General features: G+C 39.9%; 1 protein-coding gene across 1 annotated transcript; it reads left to right on the plus strand.

Moving 5' to 3' along the window:
* Nucleotides 1–10881: 10881 nt before the first annotated feature.
* LOC134841729 (solute carrier family 52, riboflavin transporter, member 3-like) lies at nt 10882–11772 on the plus strand. The gene has a single exon (XM_063857764.1). The coding sequence runs from the start codon at nt 10882–10884 to the stop codon at nt 11770–11772; it is 891 nt and encodes a 296-aa protein (XP_063713834.1).
* Nucleotides 11773–12623: the final 851 nt, after the last annotated feature.

Raw genomic sequence — 12623 nt, forward strand, 5'->3', positions numbered from 1 at the left:
AAGCTGAACTACGACTCTCTACACTCATGAGAGAATGCACACCTATAATATACACACTTACCGAAAATGAATTTCTAATACTTGGATCAAAACATCCAACAGTTCTATTTACAGATCACAAACCTATAATGATTTTTTCACACAGAAATCAAACCCAAACCATAGAGTTTACAGATTCCAATTCATTTTAATGAAATTCCCATTTTTACATATAGTTTGGACAGCAGGAAAAAATCTTGCACTACCAGACACATTAAGTAGAAATACACCACCTGAACTACTTACACGAAAAACTACAGTTGAAATACCACAAAATATTAAATTCTATCTTGCAAAAAATGAAACATCACCAAGATTAGAATGCAAATATTTTTAAAAACTGATATAGATCAGTCACAAATGAATAACTTACAACATTTCCCTCTCTAATTAGATTGTCAAAATAACCACTATGAAGTAGATCTATTAGGAACATCCACGGTCAAAGCAATTCCTTATTCACATTGGATAAAAAAATAAAACTCAACAAAAAACAATCAAACAACAACCACACGAAAAAGACACCTTTCCATTGATAGAAAAAGAAAATTTAACTGACAAAATAAATTTATCAGGACCACCAATAAATGATTCAAAATACACAATAAATCAAGTTTTTGATCTTCATGACCCACTCGACACAATTCCTTTATCAAAACTAGAAGTTGAAAATATTTTTCTACCACCAACAGAAAAAATTACACTACAATTATTACAAAAAATCAAAACTTTGATTCCGTAATTCGACAACTCAAATCATGGCACAAGTATAAAACGAAACCAACAAAAGCTGATACAACAATATTAGGAAATAAACACTCCTCCGATACTTTAGAAAATATAATAATACATTTATTAATGAAATTACAGACCTATTAGAATATCAAACACCCGATTTTGAAGTACCCTGCCTCCCCCTCAGCATGATGCTGATAGCATTTAACATATCCCACACACAATATACAAAAAGACACTCAGGATCAGAGAAGACATATTCAAATTTTACACAAAACTTTTACTTCCCAAATGCACCAATTTGGATTAAAAAATTATGCAACGATTGCATAATATGTCATTTAAATAAACCTTATCCAAATCAAAAACAAATAGCAACAAAACAAGATTTTAAAGGACAAAGTCTATATTTCAATCATAGAATTTCATTCGACACAAAAGGACCAATTTCACCATCCTCTGAAGGAAATTTTTATATTATGGTCATTATTGATGCATTTACACACTACGTTGCACTCAACCCAGTACCATACTGTAATCTTGTTAAGCATATACAACACTTTACGAACATTGGATAGCTAAATTCGGACTACCAGAAATACTAGTCACAGACAATGGAACAGAATTCATTAACATCGAAAACATCACATTATGCCACCTGTATAATATTAAACATAAACCAAGTACATCTCATGCACCTTGGACAAATGGATTAGTCGAAGGTATGAACCGTTCACTACAAGAATATCTTAGATGCATCATTAATGGAAATGATACACAATAAACTGAATGGTCAACAGATGTAAAATTATTCCCATTATCCTATAGTTCACAAATCACAACAACTCTAGGAATGTCACCATACGAAATGGTTTTTAATCAAAAGGCTCGAAAACCAATCATGTTTACAGCAAATGCTCATAAAAATGCACAAGGTTATTGTCAACCAAACAAAGGTTCAATTTGTTATAAGTTGCCTTTACACACATGATGAAGACCACTTTCATCATCCACAAATTTTAAAATTAGCTTCTGGTACACATACCGAATGGATTTTAAAAAAAGATAAAAAACAAAATGAAATCTACCAAAAAGTAACAAAGAAATCAAGTCCTCGCAGCCACCCTTCGCTCTAATTTGTCAGCTGGTACCCTTAGATTTAGGAATCAGATGCAAATGGATCAAATTCACCCGTCGTTACCAAAACGTAATTTGGATTATTTAGTATTGAATGAACCAAGTAAAGTCAAAATTTTTAGGAAATTTCTAAATAGGAAATCTGGACGAGAACTTTTCAAACCTTTTAAGGGCAAAATCGTACGGATTACTGGGTCCACATATATTTCTGATAAGGGGAAAGTGATTAGAAGAAATCATTTGGCGGTACGTCTTAAATCAACCGACCTAAGTTTTTCAGGCAAACAACTTACGCCTGTCAAGAAGGGGCAGAAACGCCCCATTGTGTCATCTTCTCCGTCATCATCAGAAGACAATCGTCCTCTCAAACAATCGAGTTCTCGGCAACGCATCACAGCTAAAACGTTGAAGATTCCTGCTCATTCGAAGTTCCCATCTTTGCCATCTTCAAATATTCAATCTCGTGGCCAAATTGTGCCGACTAAATCAAAGGAATCTTCAATTTCGGAGGCTCCAGGTGTACAGTTTATCTCTTCTCCGCAGCACTCTATTCCAGTAGTAGACTTAACAGCATCCTCTTCCACGCCTGGAAATCAAGGAACGGAGGTTCCCATTAGTATTAAACCGAAGTCACCAATTTCAGTCATTAAAAATCCAGTATGTCCAGACCTCATCCCTATTTCATCAGATGATGAATCTTCAATTCCTAAATCTCAAGAAGGAACTTCTACAAATGTGGCAGCATCGGGCTTTCCACCCAAGGCGGTCCCGTCATAATTTCCGAACCGGATGGAAATGTCTCATCCTCTTCGAATTTGTCCCGTGCCTCTTCTCGACGTAAAAAACAGACTACATTTTACGGTAGCCCCATCAGACATTCTGTGAATATTATTCAATCACAGTCGATGTCTACTCCTCCATCAACTCCTGCTTTGCCCGACAAGAAAGTTGTTCGCTTTGTTGTGGCTAATTCAGATTCCGAACCGATAAACCAAGCAGGACAGTCTCGGGTGGTTCTCCCCGATAATTCCGAAGGCCTATATCGGAGATTCACACGCTTCCCTAAAAAGAGTTTTTCCGACCATCCTTTGCGTCGGGCAGACAAATAAAACTTTTGAACCTTTGGTTTAGATACAAACTTACAAAACTCCTGTTTATCGCTAAAAGTCACATCAGTTAATTTGTAAAACTTTAGTGTTTATTTGATACAAGCCGTATTGTTTATCGTCTGTGAGGGCATAAAATTTGTTTTTGTTTTCCTTAATGTAAAGAAATTCAAACGTTGTTTGAATTTTTCCCGAGAGGGGGAAATGTGATGTGGCGTAGTTTATTAGTTCATATGACGTCATCAGTGTGCTAGCTATTCGTGCTAAATTCGTCTTCTTGTGTACCAAGGTCGTGACCGACCTGCCAATCCTTTATAGATTACCACTATGTGATCTTATTCATTCTGACACAACTTATGAAAGATTTGAGTTGTATTTAAAAGTTTTGTCATGACATTATCTAAATACTAAACTATCTATATTATTTACATTACTATAAACATAATCAAGGAGAATTGATTCTTGTTTTACAACCGTTCTCTGAGGATTCACATGGCGCAGCCAGCAGTTTCGATCTCAGAGGATCGAACTGACCTGTTAGGCGTACCCGTATTCTGGCATAAACCAACTGCTGATCCACCCTGTAGTTGGGATTCTTGGATAGGACAATTCAACTTGGCAATCACTCTGAGAGAAAGGTGTGATCCACGCGAACTGTTAAAAGTTCCGGGTATAGTACATGACGATCCTGTTCCAAAACCAGAAGCTGTGGGGGTGGATGAAGATGCTGCAGCAATCGCAAACCGTATTGCAAGAAACGAAGCAGCTGTCCGGAGAATTACAGAAATGAACGAAGAGAGTCGCGCGAAAGGGCCCAGAGTTTCACCAGGAGTGTTTTATTACGAGGTTGAACAGCGGATAAAGTCCCGTTTATTTTTCTCGCTCGGCTCTGAAGGGAGAAAAAGATTCCTCCAAAGTTATCCACACGCAGACCTCAGTGCAATATCCTTTCGGGAATTTCACGAATTCTGTGTTCTTCTTTTCAGAAAGGAGAAAAATTATATTATCGAACGTATGCAAATGTACAATGCGGTCCATTCAGATCGAGAAGGTTTGGAAGCATTTTATCTGCGGCTGACGGGACAAGCCGCCCTGTGTGGGTGGACAATCGATCAGGAGAAAGAAGTGGTCAGAGATATCTTCATTGCCAAGATGAGATATAAGGATATTCAGAGAGAACTGTGTATTCGTCCAGGTGCTACTCCAGAGGATTCTCTGAAATCAGCGTTACTTCAAGAACAAGGGGCACAAACAGCCACCGATTTGCAACGGCAACTTGGGAGTTCGTCTTCGATGGGCAATTTCTCCCCGTCAGGCACTACTTCGGGTCATAACTCCCGAATAAAACAGGAACCCACCTTCTCTGTCCAAGGAAAGAAACTATCTGATAGGATTAGTCGAGCACAAAGCAGTAAGTCAAAGATGAACAACGAGAAATCAAAGTCGTGTTATTTCTGTGGCAATAGATTTTCAGCAAATCACAAGCAAAGTTGTCCAGCCAGAAATGTCATCTGTAGGAACTGTAGCAAGAAAGGTCACCTTGCCAAGTGCTGTAATTCAAAAAGCGTAGCGAATGTAGAAGCCGAGTCAGATGAGACAGTGGAAGAAAATTGTCATTCCATCACGTCCGATAGTGAGTCGGAATTTGCTGTCTTATCAGTGGCAGTAGAAAAATCAAATCGTCCATGTGCGTCAGTAAGAAAATTAGAGGTGGTCAATGCCGCCACGGGCAAGTTACGTTCCATTCAAATAACACTGCGTTGTGGACAAACGTTCTTCAAGGCAACGGTGGATACAGGAAGCCCGGCTTCTTTCGTGAATAAGAAGACAGCAGATTACATCCTGAAAACTGTTCCTTCAGCCAAGGTCTTTACTGTGTAAGAAAGTCCAATCGATACAGTATACGTTGACTATAATAGGAAGAGAATCGAATTGATGGGTACAATAATTTTGGATGTATCATCTTTGGGTTGGCATGTTAAATCTGCAAAATTCCTAATTTCGGAAAACCGCACACGTTGTTTACTCGGTTTAGATTTGCAACCTCATTTGGGAGTAAAGACAACGCAAGTTAGACCAGAACGGCCTTTGGTGGGTGAAGTCTCCCAATCAAACTTGAATGTAGCGTCTGATTCGTGGAAAAATCACTTCCACCAGAAATTTCATCGTGTATTCCCTAGAGTGGGTAGAGCAAAAAATCATAAAGTTTTTTCTACGTTCAAGTCTCCACTAGTACCGATTCAAGAAAAAGGAAGGAGAGTTCCCGTTCATATTCAAGACAAAGTCGGTCAGGAAATTCAAAAATTAATTCAAGAAGGCCATGTGGTAAAACTCAATAAATGTACAAGTGAGCATTTTATTTCCCCGATTGTCATTACGGCTAAAACGGATGGTTCTGTGAAATTGGCAATGGACGCAAAACCTATGAATGATCAAATTCATAAGAACCATTATCAAATGCCGAATTTGTTGGAACTGTTGGACTCGGCAGCCCAGATAATAACATCGAACACATTAGGTGATGTCTGGTTTACGTCCCTAGATTTAAAATATGCATTCAGTCAGATTCCGGTCAGCGATGAAGTTAGTCGTCATTGCAATTTTAATATCGTTTGTGGAGAACAAACTGGCACGTATCGGTTCAAAACTGGGTTTTATGGATTAACGGACATGTCGAAAGAATTCCAAAAAGCGATTGACAATACTCTCCAAGGGTTGTCGGGAGTATTCTGTTTCCTGGATGATATTTTGATTGCCTCGAAGGGTTCAATATTGGATCACAATAATCTTGTAGATAAGGTGATAACTCGTTTGGATGAAGAAGGTTTCGCTCTGAAGCTGTCGAAATGTGACTTCTCCTTGAATCAATTATCTTGGCTAGGCTATGATATCGATGTAGAAGGCTATAGGCCGAAATTTTCTAAAATAGAGGCAGTATTAGCTTTGGAACCGCCAAGGACGCTCAAGCAACTCCGTTCATTCATGGGAATTCTCAACCATCTTCAACGATTTTTGCCGAACCTTCAGGTCCATTCGGACCAATTACGCCCGTCTTTGAAAGCAAGTAATAAAAGTAAATTTGTGTGGGGGGATTGTCAACAAACTGCATTTAGTAACATATTGCAACTGATAGCTAATATCACCAAAATGTATCATTATGACCAAAATCGGAACTCGCGTGTGAAATGTGACGCCAGCCATAGTGGTCTGGGTGCGGCGTTAGAACAGGAGATAGAAAAGGATGTGTGGGTACCAATTGCTTTTGCGTCACGTTTTCTCAACGATCGGGAAAAGAAGTACAGCACTAATGAATTAGAACTCCTAGCAATTGTATGGTCATGTGAGCATTTTCGAACTTATTTGCTGGGAAATCATTTTGTAATTTTAACTGACCATAAAGCAATTATCTCTGCGTTAAAGACCAACCGAGGTAACAAAACTCATCAATCGCGATTAACCAGATGGGCTGATAGGTTATTGCCGTTCGATTTCAATATCTTCCATATCTCCGGATGTAAATTGGGTATAGTGGATTATTTATCCCGTTTCCCAACGTTTGAAGCACCGCGACCAAGCAGTTTTGACGAACAATATGTAGTCAAATGTATTAACCGATTCTTTGATGCGTGCGATTTTTTGGATGAATGGGCCAAGTGTTGTCCTTCGTTAGAAGAATCACCGATTATTCAGAAAGACAAGCTAGTCTCGCTTGATATCATGAAAAACAGCCAGAGCTCTGGCGTATCTAATACAATTAACCTAATTGAGTCATTTGATTCCGGTCAGCCTCGGGTAAATCGTTCTGATATGGACAATTCATTTGCTGTATCTCACACGTTTGGTAGCCTATCGGTAGAGGGCGTCATAACTCAAAACATTCCAACTGCATCGCACGGCATAAAATCGATAGAGGGCGACAAAAATTTAGACAGTAACCATATCGGCATTTTCCAACAACTCAATACGTTTGACATCTCTCCACTAGGGGGCGTCAAAATTGCTGTTTTAAAATCTAACCAATCAGCGTTGAGAGAAATGAAGCATGCTTTTGTCACTTTCTCGGCATGGATTACATATAATCTGCCAATTTTGTTCTCACTGTGGATTATTACTTTGGCCGTTAGTGATTGTGATCTATTGTTGTCGCTCATAGATTGTTTCGCCTTTGTCTCATCGTACCATATTTCTTGGATAACAATCGTATTATTAAGTGTTTTTCAATTTCAGACAGCTATGGATTCTAACACCAACGCCAACATCAACACAAATGACAGCTTCGAACAGCTTTTAAACCAGTATCTCCCAGTCAATCAACCTTGGTTTTCCTCTGATAGGGCTCGGCCGCGGTTTCGCGCGGGGGCTGTACGTCCCAGAAGGTCGACAACATTACAACGCGGAGTGGAGCTCAGGAGTCAGTATGCCCGTATATTAGCCAACTTCAGGACAAAAAGGGCCAGGAAAACTACTGTAACAAATCGTCAATCTCAGTCAGTACATAGTCTAGAAATATTGAAATCACCAGTGGTCGCTAAGGACCAGAAATCGTTAACCGGGTTGGTGGGTATTTTGGACTCCGATGTACTGTCGAAACTTACAGACGAAGATGCCAGTCTATGCCTCATGAAACGAGCGATTATTAATCGGGACTACGAAGGATTTTGTCGTATAGATTCTTATATAAAATCCTTTTGGCATTGTGCAGCGGTGGTTGATGGCTGTATTGTTGTAGATAATAGGATCGCTATACCCATGTGCCTACGAAAACCATTATTGTCTCGACTACATAGGTCGCATGCGGGTCAGTTAGCCATGGTTGATGCTGCGCAATACATCTGGTGGCCCCGAATGCATCGAGATATCGTCCAGCTTTGCAAAGATTGTCCCCAGTGCACAAAAATTGGTAAGAATTTGAAAGCGAACGCTTCATTTAACTCTTCCAAGCCTTTACCCCTTTTGTCTGGTCCTAATGAAGAGCTCTAGCTCGATTACGCAGGCCCTCTCATCGATTCATTTGGTAACAGTATGTATATCTTGGTCGCGATCGACCGTTACTCAAAATATCCGTCAGCTATGATTACACGTTCTACGGGAGGACGGAAGATTATTAAATTTCTTAAATCGTATATTCAACAGCATAGTATCCCCAAATCTATAAAAACTGACCAATACTCTGGTTTTTAGAACAAATTAGTGCAAAATTTTTGTCGAGAAAAAAATATTGCTCAATATTTCTGCCCGGTGGGGGACCATCGTGGTTGCGGTTTAGTAGAAAGGTCGATTCAAACGATCAAACGTCGTTTAGGCGCCTCCCGGTTAAGTTCGGATTTTTCAAATATTCAAGATACTCTTAGGAATATTATTGAAGATATTCGGATTACAAAAAATTCTGTTACTGGGGTTTCACCGTTTGAGCTTCATTTTGGCCGTCCTCCGAATACGGAGCTATCCATTGCGGCTGAGCGTTTATCTACGGGCGTTAATTTAGATAACCAACAGTTGGAACGGGATCTTTTAACACCCGAACAGCGTCGGGAGCAGTGCGATAGCCGACCGAGGATAAAAGTGGTCAGGAAGGGGCAGTCAAGCCCGACGGTGTCTCCTTATTTTGGTGGATCTACGGATTTAGTTTCAGACACTCCTCACTACCGCGCCCTGGAGAACCTGGCACATTCTGCCAATCAGTGGTTGACATTGAAAAAGTCATTGTCCCACCAAGAGGGAGTCAAAGCCTTGAAGACGCTGACGGAAAGAAATCAAGTCCTCGCAGCCACCCTTTGCTCTAATTTGTCAGCTGGTACCCTTAGATTTAGGAATCAGATGCAAATGGATCAAATTCGCCCGTCGTTACCAAAACGTAATTTGGATTATTTAGTATTGAATGAACCAAGTAAAGTCAAAATTTTTAGGAAATTTCTAAATAGGAAATCTGGACGAGAACTTTTTAAACCTTTTAAGGGCAAAATCGTACGGATTACTGGGTCCACATATATTTCTGATAAGGGGAAAGTGATTAGAAGAAATCATTTGGCGGTACGTCTTAAATCAACCGACCTAAGTTTTTCAGGCAAACAACTTACGCCTGTCAAGAAGGGGCAGAAACGCCCCATTGTGTCATCTTCTCCGTCATCATCAGAAGACAATCGTCCTCTCAAACAACCGAGTTCTCGGCAACGCATCACAGCTAAAACGTTAAAGATTCCTGCTCATTCGAAGTTCCCATCTCTGCCATCTTCAAATATTCAATCTCGTGGCCAAATTGTGCCGACTAAATCAAAGGAATCTTCAATTTCGGAGGCTCCAGGTGTACAGTTTATCTCTTCTCCGCAGCACTCTATTCCAGTAGTAGACTTAACAGCATCCTCTTCCACGCCTGGAAATCAAGGAACGGAGGTTCTTATTAGTATTAAACCGAAGTCACCAATTTCAGTCATTAAAAATCCAGTATGTCCAGACCTCATCCCTATTTCATCAGATGATGAATCTTCAATTCCTAAATCTCAAGAAGGAACTTCTACAAATGTGGCAGCATCGGGCTTTCCACCCAAGGCGGTCCCGTCATAATTTCCGAACCGGATGGAAATGTCTCATCCTCTTCGAATTCGTCCCGTGCCTCTTCTCGACGTAAAAAACAGACTACATTTTACGGTAGCCCCATCAGACATTCTGTGAATATTATTCAATCACAGTCGATGTCTACTCCTCCGTCAACTCCTGCTTCGCCCGACAAGAAAGTTGTTCGCTTTGTTGTGGCTAATTCAGATTCCGAACCGATAAACCAAGCAGGACAGTCTCGGGTGGTTCTCCCCGATAATTCCGAAGGCCTATATCGGAGATTCACACGCTTCCCTAAAAAGAGTTCTTCCGACCATCCTTTGCGTCGGGCAGACAAATAAAACTTTTGAACCTTTGGTTTAGATACAAACTTATAAAAATCCTGTTTATCGCTAAAATTCACATCAGTTAATTTGTAAAACATTAGTGTTTATTTGATACAAGCCGTATTGTTTATCGTCTGTGAGGGCATAAAATTTGTTTTTGTTTTCCTTAATGTAAAGAAATTCAAACGTTGTTTGAATTTTTCCCGAGAGGTAGAAATGTGATGTGGCGTAGTTTATTAGTTCATATGACGTCATCAGTGTGCTAGCTATTCGTGCTAAATTCGTCTTCTTGTGTACCAAGGTCGTGACCGACCTGCCAATCCTTTATAGATTACCACTATGTGATCTTATTCATTCTGACACAACTTATGAAAGATTTGAGTTGTATTTAAAAGATTTGTCATGACATTATCTAAATACTAAACTATCTATATTATTTACATTACTATAAACATAATCAAGGAGAATTGATTCTTGTTTTACAACCGTTCTCTGAGGATTCACAGCAGCCAATAATTGAAAATTCAGTTCGTATTTTTTTCAAAATCGTATAAAGTGAGTATTAATTTTTTATATACATAAACGGAGGTGCCATGGGTGCCACAGAAAGACTTTCGTCTGTTCTATCAAGCGATTCCTTCTTTGCCAAGCTGAATTTTCTCCTTCTGACTGTAGCATCGGTCGGTACTTTCATATGCACCGACTCTCTACTCAGTGAGGTGACATTTCTCGTGCCAATTTTACCCGAAGGATGGCGACTTGGCTCCATTCTCGCTCTCATGAAAGGTCTATCTACCTCTGCTTTGCTGCTACTTCCTCTCTTTTTGAAACGTGGGATCATCACCGCTTGTCTTATCTGTTACGGGCTTGGTTTTATTTCCAATATTTCTATTTGCTTCTTATGGGACCAAACAATAGGACCAAACAAAACAAAACTATTCTCCGATGGACTTAGCATCGGGTTCCTAGCAAACGCCTTCTTTATAATGGGATTGGACTCACTTCGAATGACTTTGGTTTTCATGCTGACTGCTAGCATGTTCCCAGAGTCCTTCATGACTCCTGTATTGATCGGAGATGCATGCGGGGGTCTGTTCGCTAGCGGACTTGCCTACATTCAAGGCTACAAGCAGTTTTTTGGATCAGCAACTAATGCAGTCGCAACGCAAGGCACCTTGTCAAAAGATTATGTATTTGGACCGCAGACTGCTCTGCTGTTTATAGCGTTTCTTTTCTTTATCTGTTTCGCTTCTCTCGGGTGGCTGATATACCGAAGCAAATACGACCGAAGAGCGAAGTATTCGCCACTCACAGAAGGAGAGCGGGAAGCTGAGAATAGCGAAACGTCCCCATTACACTCCTCCAATATGTACTCTGAGAGACGCAAGTTCTTTCTCTGGTTCGCCGGGTTCATAGCTAGTGGATCCGTCTTCACGCTGATGCCGGCCTTTCAATCGTTTTCTACATTGCCTTACAGTCAGAGATGCTTCATATTGTCCGCATCTTGCTGGACGTTTTCGTTCCCGCTGACTGCCATCTTCGCTCACTTTGTCAGGCTGAAAAAAATGGTCAGTTTGCTCATTTGCCTGATTATGCACGTCGTAGTGTGTGGCGTGCTCCTATACATTGCCTCTCGAAGTCCCTGCCCACCTCTTCTTGGATACAGAGTCGCAGAGCCTATGATGATACTCCTCTGGGTCGCTCAAGGTAGCTCCGGTTTCTTCGTGTTTTGCACGACCAGTAACTGTCTCAGCGAAATTGACGAAAGCGCGGTCAAGTGGGGATCGATCACAGCTCAGCTTGGATGTCTTGTGTGCTCCCTCATATCATTCAGTTTAATAAATGTCTCTGACTTCTTCGTTGAAATCAAGGATTGAACTTTTAAAGTGACTTTCTACCTCTTTTGCAACTACTGTTGTATTTATTTTATAATAGATGATGCTGTTATATATAATTTCTTTGCGATGATTTAAAATCTGTATAACTAGCTGTTTAAACATTTTGGCCCGACACAGAACTTTCCGTTTAACAGTGTTGATGAACTATCATGAAAATGCAAATAAGGATGACTGCTTTAATTCAAAAAAAAATCACAGCGTCCACTGCAGATTGTCTAACAGCAAAAAGCAATTCCTAAAAACTTTTAACCGATGAAACTTCATATTCGTTAGCTCACACTTGTAGAGCGTCATGGTCGTAGGAAAATTATCCTAGAAGGAGTTTTTTAACATCCGCAGACACGCAAACACCGACACAAAAACGCATGCACGCACACATGCACACAAAATTCAGCAATTTATTAAATTTACAGACGATATGTAAATTTCAGTTTGCTCATGGAGATGCCACCGGAGAGGCTGATGCCTTTTTGGTATTCTCCTAAGCCGAACTTCATTGTAAACGTACATTTTCATAGAATGTATGGTTATAAGTTTTGGCTTGAAAATAAAAATATTATTATTTTCAGATTAACCTCGAACTTGAACGAGACACTTATGGATAACCGATTACTTTTTGGAGCTCAATTTGTTCAACCTGTAGAGTTTGGGGCGCCTGAAAGTTTTGTTTGTTCATTTCATTGAAAATTGTTTTTTTACGTCGTATAGGAACCAAGTATTTTTGGGCTTCCTCATAACTAATTCAACGAATGCGACCAGAAAAAATTGTAACTGTTGTGAGTTTATTGCAGGATTTAAATAGTTTGATTTTAAAAAATCCGCAGTTTTTT

Source organism: Symsagittifera roscoffensis, chromosome 3 (assembly GCF_963678635.1).
Source record: "Symsagittifera roscoffensis chromosome 3, txSymRosc1.1, whole genome shotgun sequence".
NCBI lineage: Eukaryota > Metazoa > Xenacoelomorpha > Acoela > Convolutidae > Symsagittifera > Symsagittifera roscoffensis.

Bases quoted from the DNA above. Each gene is read 5' to 3' on its own strand.
- LOC134841729 (XM_063857764.1), top strand. From the start codon at position 10,882: ATGGGATTGGACTCACTTCGAATGACTTTGGTTTTCATGCTGACTGCT.